Raw genomic sequence first — 14,470 nt, 5'->3', positions numbered from 1 at the left:
GTGAGGCTGCACTCAGGACGCACACGCATACACACGCGCGCGAGCGCACGCGCGCACAGCCAACCCTACGCATGAGCATACACGCACACACACGCATAGGGGCTACGGTCGGATACCGTACGTGTATGTTCTTAGAATACCCTGGACCGCTGCAGGCTGGGAGAGGAGAGGAGAGCACGGAGGGAAACAAAGAGTAATACAAAAAGAGGAAGAGAAGAGACTTATTGTCAGATAATGATGATGACATGTAATCCGGAGGAGCGCTAGTTTGATCTCTGTGTGTGTGTCTCTCGTCTCTGAGTGTGTGTATGTGATGTGTGGCGGGGCTGTGGAGTGTGGAAGTCCACAGGATAGCGAAGCACCGTCCGGGAGGGACTTAATAAAACACCTCTCCACAGCTCTGTTCCATCCGATCTGAAGTAGCCGACCGTTTGGATTCTATCAGTCCTTTTTTTGCCTTTCATTTGAGCTTTCTATATGCGACAATTACGTGGATAAGAGCTAAACGGCAGAACTGCACACTAGCTGCAAACTCCTCCTGGGTGCGAAGGAGAAGCCACGCGTTTTTGGGGGGGATCACGAAAAACAAGTGCCAAGAAGAGAGGACAGGAGAGAGGAGGGGATCAGTGAGCGGGGTAGAGAGAGGCAGAACAGCGGTCTGTTGATGTTTGGGCTCCAGGACAGCATCCACCGGAGCGGCAGCAGCCTGAAAGAGGAGCCGCTGGGAGGGATGAACGCGGTGCGCAGCTGGATGCAAGGGGCCGGGGTGATGGACGCCAATACGGCCGCCCAGAGGTGAGCCCTGGCCGGGGGGCACAAGCACCCATGTAGCTCACACACCCTCTCTTCCCCATGCACCACCTCTCTCAGGAGTCGGGACCCCCCTGTCTGGCCGCGGGGCTGAGTGGTGATGGAGTTATAGGGTGATCACTCACTCGCTCTTGTCTTGGCGGAGTTTGAATTTAATCGCCGGTTTAGTCCTTAACCAATAACCATGCACTTGGACTATAAACTTTAGTAAAAACGGATCTGAGTTGGCTCTGCAGCGCTTGGACCGTTTTCCCCCTCTACCCCCAAATCGATCTAAAGCCCACAGCCAATATTAATATTCATCATGCTGGGGTTCAAGTGATTAAAGACACCTTTGGGAAAAAATCTGACAAATCTCAAAGCATAGGCTAACCCACCCAGGAATGTGTATAACTATTAACGGCATGCACTGATTGGCAATCATATATGTTATGGGCATTTGTGACTCACTATATGGAGCCTAAAAAATAACAGCACACGAATTTATGAAACTGAAATCGCATAAAAAAGGGAGACAAAAGAAAACACTTTGAGTATTTTTATACTCACTTTTATACTCCTCAAACAGTAGCCCATACTTTTGTAAAATCACTGAAATGCATATAATATCCAGCACATATAAAATCGGCTGGTAATTTATCAATTCAACAACACATGTGCAAATGTAACCAAATAGATCGGGCCCCACCACATGGTTACATTTGTTACATTTTCGCATCGTATAAGTTTAAAGTCTTTAAGATCCAGTTGCTATAAGCCCGGCATCCTCCTGTGTGTGTCCCCGCAGCGGGGTGGGCCTGGCCCGGGCTCACTTTGAGAAGCAGCCGCCCTCCAACCTTCGGAAGTCCAACTTCTTCCACTTCGTGCTGGCTCTGTACGACCGTCAGGGTCAGCCCGTGGAGATCGAGCGGACGTCGTTCGTGGGCTTCGTGGAGAAAGAGAAGGTGCGTGGGTCACAATGAAGACATGCACGGGGTTGACTGTGGGCTTTTATTCCTGAGTTGTGTTGCCAATTTACCGTTCTGCCTGCACGGTGATGCACGGGTCTTTCGTGTTTTTAACTTAGCCTATAAATGATACATGTGGCTTTATCGTGCGTGTAAAATTGTAACACTTTGAAACGTTGATTCGCGTGGAACTGTTAAACTGAAAACTACAATAAAATACAAGAGCTTCAGGTTAATATTATTATTAGACTATTATTATAATTATTATTAGGGCCTATATTAATTCCAACGATTATATTATGAAATAGGGCCTATAATATTGTATAGGCCGGTATAGCCTATAATCCGAAATCAAAGGCGACATAAACAGATGCGAGAAAATCTATTTTGACATATATTGTTTGTCAAATAATTTACGGCCCGTTTCAACCCAGCCATGTGCACTTCTTGCGCGATGCAACACGGTTCCATATATCAATAAGTTAGTGAAATTAGGCATATAGGTTTACTCAAATAATTTAGCGGTAGATTTATTTGTCTATAATCTGTCCCACCATAACCCGTAATTGTGGTTGAATTAAAAAAAGCCAAAACAACACCGTGGTTACACGCATAGATAATCACATGCAATTTAAAATGTATACCCCTTAATTATATAAACCAGGTTGGACAGAAATAAAACAGCCTTATCTAACCCATAAGGCTTTTACCTGCATGCCCTGCACAAACATGCACGACTTCATTTACTATATATATTATACTATAGCCTATATATGAACAATATTGTGTATTCATTTGTGTTAAAGGAAACCCCTGGAGAGAAAACCAATAACGGGATTCATTACCGACTGCAACTCCTGTACAGCAATGGTGAGTGAGAGAGCTGCATGGGCCCCGCAGAGAGCCTGTTGTATGTATTTAATATATGTTTTTAACAATTAAGTTATTACATTGTTAGACAACCACAAAGTTCCTCTATTATTTTAATGATGCATAACATATTTTTGTGTACTACAAAATTTGCTCTTTTAAAGGCGGTAATTGTCAGCCTTTCAATTTGTATTGTTATGTGTGTATAGGCCTATATGTTGTCTTTGTATGGGACAATGATAGGGTATACATGCATGTAGTGCAGTGGTTGATGTAAAAGGAGTTTGTCTATTTTATACAGAGGGGGTTTCATGACAATTTGTGCTCAAGTTTGGCATGCCTGTTGTCGATGCCCTGCTGTCTGTCTCAGCTGTTGTTATCACCAACTGATGGCTACTTTTTAAAAGTTATTTTGAGAGATGCGTATGTATATACGCTGCCTTATCGCCCGTACAGAGACAGTTATGTATAGGATGTGACTACTGGTGGAAAAGCAGTACAGTAAGTGTACAGTATAGCCTATAATACTCGTATTGTTTTTTTTTAATGAAGTAAAAAATATCACCGCAATCATGTAGAAATACTCTGTTACAAGAAAAGTCCCCTGCTAAAAAGTACAAAAGTATCGGCATCCAAATGCACTTAAAGTACCAAAAGTAAAAGTACTCAAAGTAACTCAATATGTCAAATGTCCCACTGAATGGAAATATTTTTCAAATAGCAGGTCTAGATCTGCTATTTTCAAACAGCCGAAATATATATAGGGCTGAAAGTGGTTATATTAATGTATTTTGACCTGAGATCAGATTCTAAAAATGTCTTCTACATCCTGACAGTTTTCTGAAAAAGCTATGTTTCTATGTCAGTCGTTCTTCGATTTTTCAAAAATAGCAGACCTACAAGCTCGTAGCGCGCCACTCGGTGGCGCGCTACGAGCTTGTAGATCTGCTATTTTTCAATAGCTAAAGCATGACATGATGCTAACACTAAAAGGGGTTCCCGCCCAGAATGGGTTAATGTATTTTGCATTAATAGTCTAAATCTACAAAGTAAGTTTTCAAATAATTGTAGTGGAGTAAAAAGTACAATATTTGCCTCTGAGACGTAGTGGAGTAGAAGGAAGTAAAATTATTGAATATTGGAAATGCACTAATATGTCAAGTACAACTTGTACTTACTTAAGTGCAGTACTCAAGTAAATGTACTTAGTTACTATATCCACCACTGACTGTCATGTTGGGTGTTTGTTGGGTGGATATCGTTGAGTGTGTTTAGGGGCGAGGATAATCGCCGCATGTGGAAACGATCTGCATGCGGTTTTATCACAATGCCTTACACCCACAAAACAGTCACCAAGAAGACGTAATGATTTTTAACAGAGAAAACACAGCGTGTGATCATCCAAAAGCTACACGGAATCAATACTATATAGTGCTGACGATTCAAGGACATTAACGTGAAGTCAGCATTGTTTTGTATGTTTGTTATATTTGTAATGTATCTAGGCTAATACCTCTTAGGCACAGCGTGTGCTGAAGTGGGTTGTCTTGAGAAAAAAGACCAACACAAATAAAATACATAATAGCTCTTTTCTCCGAAACGTCTTCAGTTACGCTGTTAAGGAATTCCAACCTTACATGACAACACATCTAATTATAGATATGTGATCATCATATAAAATTATATAACTAAACTAATTTAACAATAAAATATTGTTAATATACTATTTGGGGGATTCCCAAATATTATATGATTCACGAAGCATGGCGGCAGGATCAGTGTGCTACGTTTTGATTAAGAATACATTTATGCAAGCAGGGGTGAAAGCAGAGCAGATATCTAGACCTTGGGCTGAAAGGTCTTCCTTTAATAATTAGTATATTGAAAGCATACAACGTGTTCCCTTAGGTCCTCAAATCAAGAGCCATTAGAAATCCCACTGCTCCCTCAGAGATGAAAAGGGACTCATGCTTAGAGTACTATGGAACCATCAGGCTATGTCAGGCCATGTCCCATTCCCCCCATCGCTGGTTATTCTACAGTCCTTTTTAGTTCCTGTTTATGTAGCCTATACTGTATATATTTATCAGGAACCTGTTAATCTGTTGTACTTTGCATATTTTTATTTTAGTGGGCTAGTTTTATTTCTTATTTGTTTTGCTGTTATTGTTAACCATTCCAAACCCTATATTGGGCATGTCATTTTAGGATGCAAAAATTGTTAAAATGTGATTTGCAAAAAACATATATGCACATGACACTTGTGCACACGCACAGTCGCACACACGCACACACACACGCACACGCACACGCACACACACACACACACAATTTAAAGTAGTATGTAAAACACTCCTTTTAAAAATAGTCCTCAAGCCGTTCTCCTGTAGACTACAAGTGCGGTGTGTGCAGCAGTGGTGCAGTGTCATGTGTCTAAGTAGCCCGCACTGCACTGCACTGCACTGCACTGCACTGCACTGCACTGCACTGCACTGCACTGCACTGCACTGCACACTCGCACACAAATGAAATCAACAGTAACGCCCCGGGGATGATTCGATGGCTGTGTGTGTGTGTGTGTGTGTGTGTGTGTGTGTGTGTGTGTGTGTGTGTGTGTGTGTGTGTGTGTGTGTGTGTGTGTGTGTGTGTGTGTGTGTGTGTGTGTGTGTGTGTGTGTGTGTGTGTGTGTGTGTGTGTGTGTGTGTGTGTGTGTGTGTGTGTGTGTGTGTGCGCATGTGCGTGCGTGTGTTGGGAGGGGGCTGCACAGCCTGTTTTGGGTTAAAACAGCACCACCACCATGTGTTCCCTAGCTCTCACCTGGGTTAAAACAGCACCACCACCATGTGTTCCCTAGCTCTCACCTGGGTTAAAACAGCACCACCACCATGTGTTCCCTAGCTCTCACCTGGGTTAAAACAGCACCACCACCATGTGTTCCCTAGCTCTCACCTGGGTTAAAACAGCACCACCACCATGTGTTCCCTAGCTCTCACCTGGGTTAAAACAGCACCACCACCATGTGTTCCCTAGCTCTCACCTGGGTTAAAACAGCACCACCACCATGTGTTCCCTAGCTCTCACCTGGGTTAAAACAGCACCACCACCATGTGTTCCCTATAGCTCTCACCTGGGTTAAAACAGCACCACCACCATGTGTTCCCTAGCTCTCACCTGGGTTAAAACAGCACCACCACCATGTGTTCCCTAGCTCTCACCTGGGTTAAAACAGCACCACCACCATGTGTTCCCTATAGCTCTCACCTGGGTTAAAACAGCACCACCACCATGTGTTCCCTATAGCTCTCACCTGGGTTAAAACAGCACCACCACCATGTGTTCCCTAGCTCTCACCTGGGTTAAAACAGCACCACCACCACCATGTGTTCCCTAGCTCTCACCTGGGTTAAAACAGCACCACCACCATGTGTTCCCTATAGCTCTCACCTGGGTTAAAACAGCACCACCACCATGTGTTCCCTAGCTCTCACCTGGGTTAAAACAGCACCACCACCACCATGTGTTCCCTAGCTCTCACCTGGGTTAAAACAGCACCACCACCACCATGTGTTCCCTAGCTCTCACCTGGGTTAAAACAGCACCACCACCATGTGTTCCCTAGCTCTCACCTGGGTTAAAACAGCACCACCACCATGTGTTCCCTATAGCTCTCACCTGCTCCCCTCCATGGTGTAAACTAAAGCAACTACATTTACTCAAGTACTATACAAGTACACATTTTTATTTTTATTTTGTTTTACTTTACTTGAGTATTTCCAAATTTCAGTACTTTTTCTTCTACTCCACAACATCTCAGAGGCAACTTAAACATTTACTCCTTTTACAATTATTTGAATACGGTAGTTACTATTTACTTATTATTATTACGAAACTTTAAGAATTAACCTCTTCAGCCCTATGTAACATTCGGTAAATGGCCGATCCACAAGCTCACGATGCATCACATTGTGAGCTTGTAGATCTATAGACATTTTTTGCTTTTGAAAACTTGTGACACGAGACTTTCTGCAGAATGAGTTTCTGCTTTTAGTAATTTATACACATTTTGATACCAATACCTTAATTGTGCTTTTATACTCAAGTAAACTTTGAATTCCGGACACTTAATAGAGTATTTCTATAGTCCAGTATATTGATACCTTTTCTCAAGTAAAAAAAAAGACAGACAGGCAGGCAGTGTGACAGACAGACAGACAGACAGACAGACAGACAGACAGACAGACAGACAGACAGACAGACAGACAGACAGACAGACAGACAGACAGACAGACAGACAGACAGACAGACAGACAGACAGACAGACAGACAGGCAGGCAGTGTGACAGACAGACAGACAGACAGACAGACAGACAGACAGACAGACAGACAGACAGACAGACAGACAGACAGACAGACAGACAGACAGACAGACAGACAGACAGACAGACAGACAGACAGGCAGGCAGGCAGGCAGTGTGACAGACAGACAGACAGACAGGCAGGCAGTGTGACAGACAGACAGACAGACAGACAGACAGACAGGCAGTGTGACAGACAGCCAGACAGACAGACAGCCAGGTGCTCCTCGTCATCATGTCACTCGTTCTCATACACCGCAGCAGCAGCAACGTAGAACACTGCTGGAATGCATTAATCCACCAAGACCTGAGGGTCATTAACGCCTTCTAAATCAGCGGCTCCCAAACCTTTTCATGTCAAGGACCCCCAAATTGACACTAATTAGCCCGCGGACCCCCATTACAAAATATAGCCTATTCCAGGGACCCCCATGAGAGAAGATTTTTACGGCTCTAGCAGTGATTCTCAACCCGTTTAATTTCAAGAACCCCCAGTTTGACATGCATTAGTCTACGGACCTCCATTTAATGGCATTTCTATCTCTGAGATCCTAATTAATATTGTAAAATCAATGTTAATTTAACTCTGAGAGTGTACACATGGACACTAATGGGTCCATTTAGTTCCATTTGTATTTTGTACACTCTCTGAGTTACAGACCCATAAGGATCCATCTGGTTCCAAACTACCATTTAGGTGGGGTGGGGACCCCCTGGAACTCCCTGAAGGACCCCTGGGGGTCCCCGGACCCCACTTTGGGAACCACGGTTCTAAATCAGCAGTTCTTCTCACACTGTCAAAAGAGGTTTAAAAAAAAGTTCAAAAATAGCAGATGTACAATTCGTGCCGTGCTTCGAGCTTGTAGATCTACTGTTTTTTTGAATAGCCATCGCCGAAAAGTTACACGGATGCTTTCCCGATTTTAATGGGTTAATCCCTGTTTTTTCTCTCTTTTTTTGTCTTTCATCCACACACCCCTGCCCCCCATCTCTCTCTCTCTCTCTCTCTCTCTCAACCCCCACAACTCACAGGCATCAGAACAGAGCAGGACTTTTATGTTCGTCTCATAGACTCCATGACTAAACAGGTAAGAGTCTTTTTAGGATGCACACACACACACACACACACACACACACACACACACACACACACACACACACACACACACACACACACACACACACACACACACACACACACACACAGCTGAGGTGTGTCACAGGCACCGCTGAGTGTGTTCTAATATTACCTCTATGACAATGAGCTGCTCTACTGATCTGACTGTACACTACCAGCCTGGTGCGTGTGTGCGTGTGTACTTGTATGGGCCAAATGTTCCCACAACAAGTATAGGAGAATGTGAGTGATAGACATTGTGAGAACCATTCTCTTAAGATTTGTTTTGGGGCTTCTATTTATTGATAGGGAACTGTAGTCAGACAGGAAAGGGGGAGAGAGATGGGGAGTGACATGCGGCAAAGGCCGTCGGGCTCGGGAGTCGAACCCACGGCCCGCCGTCCGGCTGGCTTGGCAGCCTAGGTGCCCAGACGGTAGAGCTAACCGCCCGAGTGAGAACCATTCTGCTCCTCACACTGCTCACAGGAGCAGAGTGGTTTAGAGCACGTTTCCCCAACAGTGTTTAAATATTAGTGATGATAGACTTGTGACATTGTGAGCTTGTAGATCTGCTGTTTTCACAAATTTGGGTAACAGGCAAAAAAGAGGTTAGGGTTGTGGTTTGTCGTGCACCGAAACCTGCCGATCTACAAGCTCACAATGCGCCTTTGTGATGCCTTCACAAGTAATACAAACTGTGTTTAGCGTATACAGTATTACGCACGTGTGTGTGTGTGTGATTTCCAGCAGTTGTGGGTGGATTCTTCTAGAGAGAGCGTGGGCGGAGGCGCGTGCACACACATGCACGCACACGCGCACACACACACACACACACACACACACACACACACACACACACACACACACACACACACACACACACACACACGCACACACGCGCACACACACACATGCATGGCTTCAGGCATTTTCCTGCGCTGTTCCAGCTCTGATTAGGGAGGAGAGGACAGGAGAGTGTTGTTGAGAGACAGGACTGTAGTGTAGACAGTTATACAGACACTACAATGTGTTGCATTTTATAGCTATTAGATAGATAGATAGATAGATAGATAGATAGATAGATAGATAGATAGATTGATTGATTGATTGATTGATTGATTGATTGATTGATTGATTGATTGGTTAATATTTAGCTTACTTTCTGAGTGACATCTGGGTTTCGTTTGACTGACAAATCAGTGAGCGAAAGCTGTGTGTGTGTGTGTGTGTGTTTGTGTGTGTGTGTGTGTGTGTGTGTGTGTGTGTGTGTGTGTGTGTGTGTGTGTGTGTGTGTGTGTGTGTGTGTGTGTGTGTGTGTGTGTGTGTGTGTGTGTGTGTGTGTGTGTGTGTGTGTGTGTGTGTGTGTAGGCCAAGGAGACATGCACGGTACACTGAATGCCCGCTAATGTGTCTCGCTCTGACACGGATAGTCGGATACTGGGACCACATACTGTGTGTGTGTGTGTGTGCGCGTACGTACAGTACGTCTGGCAGGCCTATGGGACCACGCTGTTCCCTAATAACACTGTTTAGCTTGAGCTTGCTGGGGCGACAGCCAGCTGCACGCACGCACGCACGCACGCACGCACGCACGCACGCACGCACGCACGCACGCACGCACGCACGCACGCACGCACGCACGCACGCACGCACACACACACACACAGTCACACAGTCACACAGTCACACACACACATTCCTGTTCTGTTTCCATGCACGCTGTCCTCTGTGTAACATGAGATGACTATCGCGCACAAAATACATTTTTAAAGAGTTACCCACTTAAGCCCTACAGTATGGTGAAAATAGCAGATCTACAAGCTCACAATGAGTCACATAGTGCGACACCTTTTGACATTGTAGATACATTTCTGTGTATGTAGATGTAGATTTAGTCGATTCAAAATCTTAAGATGTTTAATCGACTAAAACTAAAACTTTTCAGATGACCAAAATATGCCTAAAACGAATGTATTCAAAAGACTAAAACTACGTGAAAATGTGCTGTCAAAATCACCAATGCTGCATGCATCTGTCATCGAAAATGAATGTATCTTTATAGCCGTGTGTGTGTGTGTGTGTGTGTGTGTGTGTGTGTGTGTGTGTGTGTGTGTGTGTGTGTGTGTGTGTGTGTGTGTGTGTGTGTGTGTGTGTGTGCGTGTGTGTGTGTGTGTGTGTGTGTGTGTGTGTGTGTACTGCCATGTAGTATTAGTAAATCTCTAGCAGACAGACAGACAGTATATAGGTTAGTGGTAGTAAAGCCTCTGCCTGATGACCATCTCTAGCAGACAGACAGACAGTATATAGGTTAGTGGTAGTAAAGCCTCTGCCTGATGACCAAAAAGCCTAATATTGTCCCCTGGCCCAGCCGAGGGGAACCCCCTTTAGGCTAGTGGTTAATATGTGTTTGCTTTCCACGTGGGAGACCCGTCTTCCATTCCTGCGCGTTACGTGTGTGTGTGTGTGTGTGTGTGTGTGTGTGTGTGTGTGTGTGTGATCCCTGGGGGAGGAGGAATGGAACGCCAACAGGTGGTCAAAACCAAAACAGCCCTTCTGTGGTTAGCTTAGCTGGCCTGTGATGTCATGGCCTCTGTCTGTCTAGTGACACGCATGCACGCACACACGCACAGATCGACGCGTTCATGCAAACGCACGCACGCACGTACACACACACACACACACACACACACACACATTTTGTTATAACGGGCAAATAATGTGGTAGCAATTGCACGGTACATGATCTCCTAAGATTGCTCATTGAAGTGTAGAAACACCAGGGTGCTGATGATAGTGACACAATACCATGGTGGGTGGGTGGTGTGTGTGTGTGTGTGTGTGTGTGTGTGTGTGTGTGTGTGTGTGTGTGTGTGTGTGTGTGTGTGTGTGTGTGTGTGTGTGTGTGTGTGTGTGTGTGTGTGTGTGTGTGTGTGTGTGTGTGTGTGTGTGTGTGTGTGTGTGTGTGTGTGTGTGTGTGTGTGTGTGTGTGTGTGTGTGTGTGTGTGTCGTCATTGGCCTCTGAGAGTGCACAAATTTAACCAAATTGTAGTCAGGGTACATTTGTCTAAATTATTTGTATCAATTTATAAATCTCGGAGTATAAAATATGAAATATGAATAAAATAAGTATGAATTAACAGTGAGAATTTTACCGTGTACATGCAGTGAGGTTAGAATGATGGAGAAGCCCTTTGCGCTCATGCGTCTGGTAGCGTTTTAACGAGCTACGGCGTGCTACTGCTGGCGCATCGTAGCCTAGCTTGCAGCACCGGGTTAATGGTGTCGTGGGAGTCAGGCGGAGAAGAAGAAGAAAGGGTCTTGTCAAGCACCGCGCCCGTCGCGTCGGATCATCCGCTCGCTCGCTAGCCGCGGCTGACACCTACCGGTGCTCCCGGAGCTCACCGCCTGCTTGTTTACACGTGTTGTGTGACATGACAGGACGCTTCAAAGGAGGCGGAGGTAGAGATGTAAAGCAAAATGAAGCATTGGGGCTGTAGGTGGAGATGGAGGAGAGTGAGGAGGAGGGGTGAAGAGATGATGACATTTATGGAGCATTGACTTTGGGTCGGGCTGGGAGTGACTACAGAGGCAACTGTGGCTCAGGAGGTAGAGCGTCCATTTGTTACGTGTTCGATCACACAGTCATGCACACAGGCACGCATGCACGCACACACATGCGTGCCGTGCACGTGCTCGAGTTTGATCCCGGGCTCCCCCAGAGTTAGTGTCGAAGTGTCCTTGAGCAAGACGCTGAACACCTAATTGCTCCTGATGTGCAGATTGGTGCCTTGCATGGATTCCTCCGCCATCGGTGTGTGAGTGTGTGTGTGGATGGGTGAATGAATGTAATGCACAATCTATGTAAAGTGCCATGGATAAAGGCACTATTATATAAATGCACCAATTACCATTTAAAAGCCCAGTCACACGACCACGTAAAGAACAAGCTATTATGTATTTCCTTACGTGGGACATTTGCGGTACAGAAAGTTAATCCCTGGCCTGAAGAAGACCTTTCGAGGTCGAAACGTTGGTATATATATTCCTTTAATTAATGATCCTGCACCATGGCTAGGAGTGTGCAGCCTTTTCTTTAACTTTTAACTTCTTCACCAAGGCCAGCGGCTCCTCATCCATACTGGTCTCCTGCTTGTTTGCCGGGTACAGAAGGTTAAGACATAACCCTGACAATGAAAAAGGTATAGGAGTCAGTGCAGGTATAAGGGGTCCACCGAATAATGAAATACATCCCTCATCTTTTCATTAAGAGAAGAAACAATGATAATGACACCAAAAAAGAAAAAGAAAAAAGAGAATCGATTACGTAGCATGAATTAGTGTAAACATGCACTTTTATACAGGTCAGTGAAAGTTGCGTACTGAAATGTATAATACCTATAATCCTGCGTTTAAAGTTGAATACACTTGTCTGGCGTGCGCGCGCGCGTGTGTGTGTGTGTGTGTGTGTGTGTGTGTGTGTGTGCGCGTGTGCGTGTGCGCGTGGGCGTGCGTGTGCGCGTGAGTGTGCGTGAGCGTGCATGTGTGTAAGAAAGAGCGAGCGCGGGAGACGGAGCAAAGAGCAAGAGAGTGCGAGAGGACGAGCTGACAGTGATGCATGCTGGTCCGGCGGTGTAGGAAGCTACCCCCCCCCCCCAGCCCCCCCCCCCCCTCCCGACACACTCTCCTTTCATGATGCACCACTGGATCTAATCCAGCCGATCCATCCGGGACCCCCGGACAGATCCGTGTGGGCTATATATTACATTTTCTATTTACGCGGTCTATTATATCTCGTATCAACCGTCCCCAAAAGTTCAGCCTTTTCTTACATGTATAGGCCACAGTTGGGGCCAGATGTGAATTAAATTGCTGTGGGAAAGAATGAGAGAAACGTCGTGACTTGTGCCTAGATATGCTCTAACTGTCCCTCTCTCCACTGATGCATTACGTGTCGTTTCTCCATCAAACGGCGGTCTCTTTGCTTTGGCAAGCTCTCACAGAAGAACGCTGCAAAGTCAAAGTCCTGCTCCGCTGCAGCTTTTGGGGGGAAAATGCAAGGCTCGCCAAAAGTGTTTTTCCCGCTATACTGCATTGTTTCTCAAACAAACTTGTTTATATTATCAAGGACCCCCAAATTAATATGGATTATTTTGGCCGTGGAACCCCATCTGATAATGTTTTTTGCCGCAGGGACCCCAGAAGAGAAGTTTTGTGTAAAAATAAATAAATAAATTCTTAAAAAATGTTCCAATAGCTTCAAGATTTTTAAACATGTTTTAAAAAATTCAAAGTGAATTGTGAGCTCATATATTATGTGCTATTTTTTAATAGCAGATATAAAGTGGTACTAAATAATTATGATGCATGCTGTATTAAAGGAGAATTCCATGCTAGAAGGCTTTCTTACCTTTATTTGTAAGGAGGTCCAGGTGTTATTTTGTGCCAAAACTCCTTATTGGCTATTTCCCCTACCATTAAGCCCTCAATGAATTGCATTGAATTGAATGGGAATTGAATGGGGATATGGGGTGTTGTGCTAATTCGCTTATTTCCATCGCTCAAAATTATAATTTCTTTGTATATATCCTCTCTTCATAATGTAAATAATATCCCAAGCGGCACACTTTACTACTTATTTCGATGGAAATAAGCGAATTAGCACAACACCCCATAGCCCCATTCAATTCCCATTCAATTCAATGCAATTCATTGAGGGCTTATGGTAGGGGAAATAGCCAATAAGGAGTTTTTGCACAAAAAAGCACCTGGACCTCCTTGATGGGGACGTAACAACTACAAATAAAGGTAAGAAAGGTCAGAAAGCCTTCTAGCATGGAATTCTCCTTTAACACATTTTATGGGGACCATCCCTGGACCCCACTTTGAGAACCACTGCCCTACTGTATGTTGTACTGAAAGCGACATACAGACATACAAACATACTGTATCGTAACACCATATATATATATTCAAAATGTAAACTTAGTATTATTACTTGTTATTCTTGATAGTGAGAGAGAGACACAGGAAAGGCGGGAAAGTGCAGCAAATATGCAGGATAGAATGTATAGCCTTCTTTATTTGGTAGCACCACATAAATAAGGCTACTGTGTTCATAGCACTTTGTGGTATGCGCTCCTGGTGATCCATCACGGTGAACTATACTTAAAAAGTATTTAAAATTGTAAGCACTTATTGTAACCACACATGTACACAGTTACACACGTACCAAATAGCTGATCTACAACAGCGCACAACACAATGAGCTCGTTAATCTGTTGTTTCCGCTTTTTTTATTGTGAAACATTTTTGGAAATTCTTTGCTTATAGTGACAAAATTAATGGACAAAATTGGGACACCAAAATGTCAT

At 44.5% G+C, this 14,470-nt stretch overlaps 1 protein-coding gene across 1 annotated transcript in view; it reads left to right on the top strand.

Moving 5' to 3' along the window:
• Nucleotides 1–651: 651 nt before the first annotated feature.
• Nucleotides 652–14,470, top strand: part of LOC306928645 (transcription factor COE1-like) — a gene marked incomplete at its 3' end in the record, with an annotated part of 118,890 nt that continues 105,071 nt past the window's right edge. The window contains 4 exon segments of the mRNA XM_079508915.1: nucleotides 652–795; nucleotides 1,598–1,754; nucleotides 2,564–2,627; nucleotides 8,015–8,070. Coding sequence (XP_079365041.1) covers nucleotides 665–795; nucleotides 1,598–1,754; nucleotides 2,564–2,627; nucleotides 8,015–8,070 — 408 coding nt within the window. The 5' untranslated portion in view covers nucleotides 652–664.

This window comes from Electrona antarctica, assembly GCF_951216825.1.
Source record: "Electrona antarctica genome assembly, chromosome: 8".
NCBI classification, from domain to species: domain Eukaryota; kingdom Metazoa; phylum Chordata; class Actinopteri; order Myctophiformes; family Myctophidae; genus Electrona; species Electrona antarctica.
This window is presented reverse-complemented; position numbering and strand designations above follow the sequence as displayed.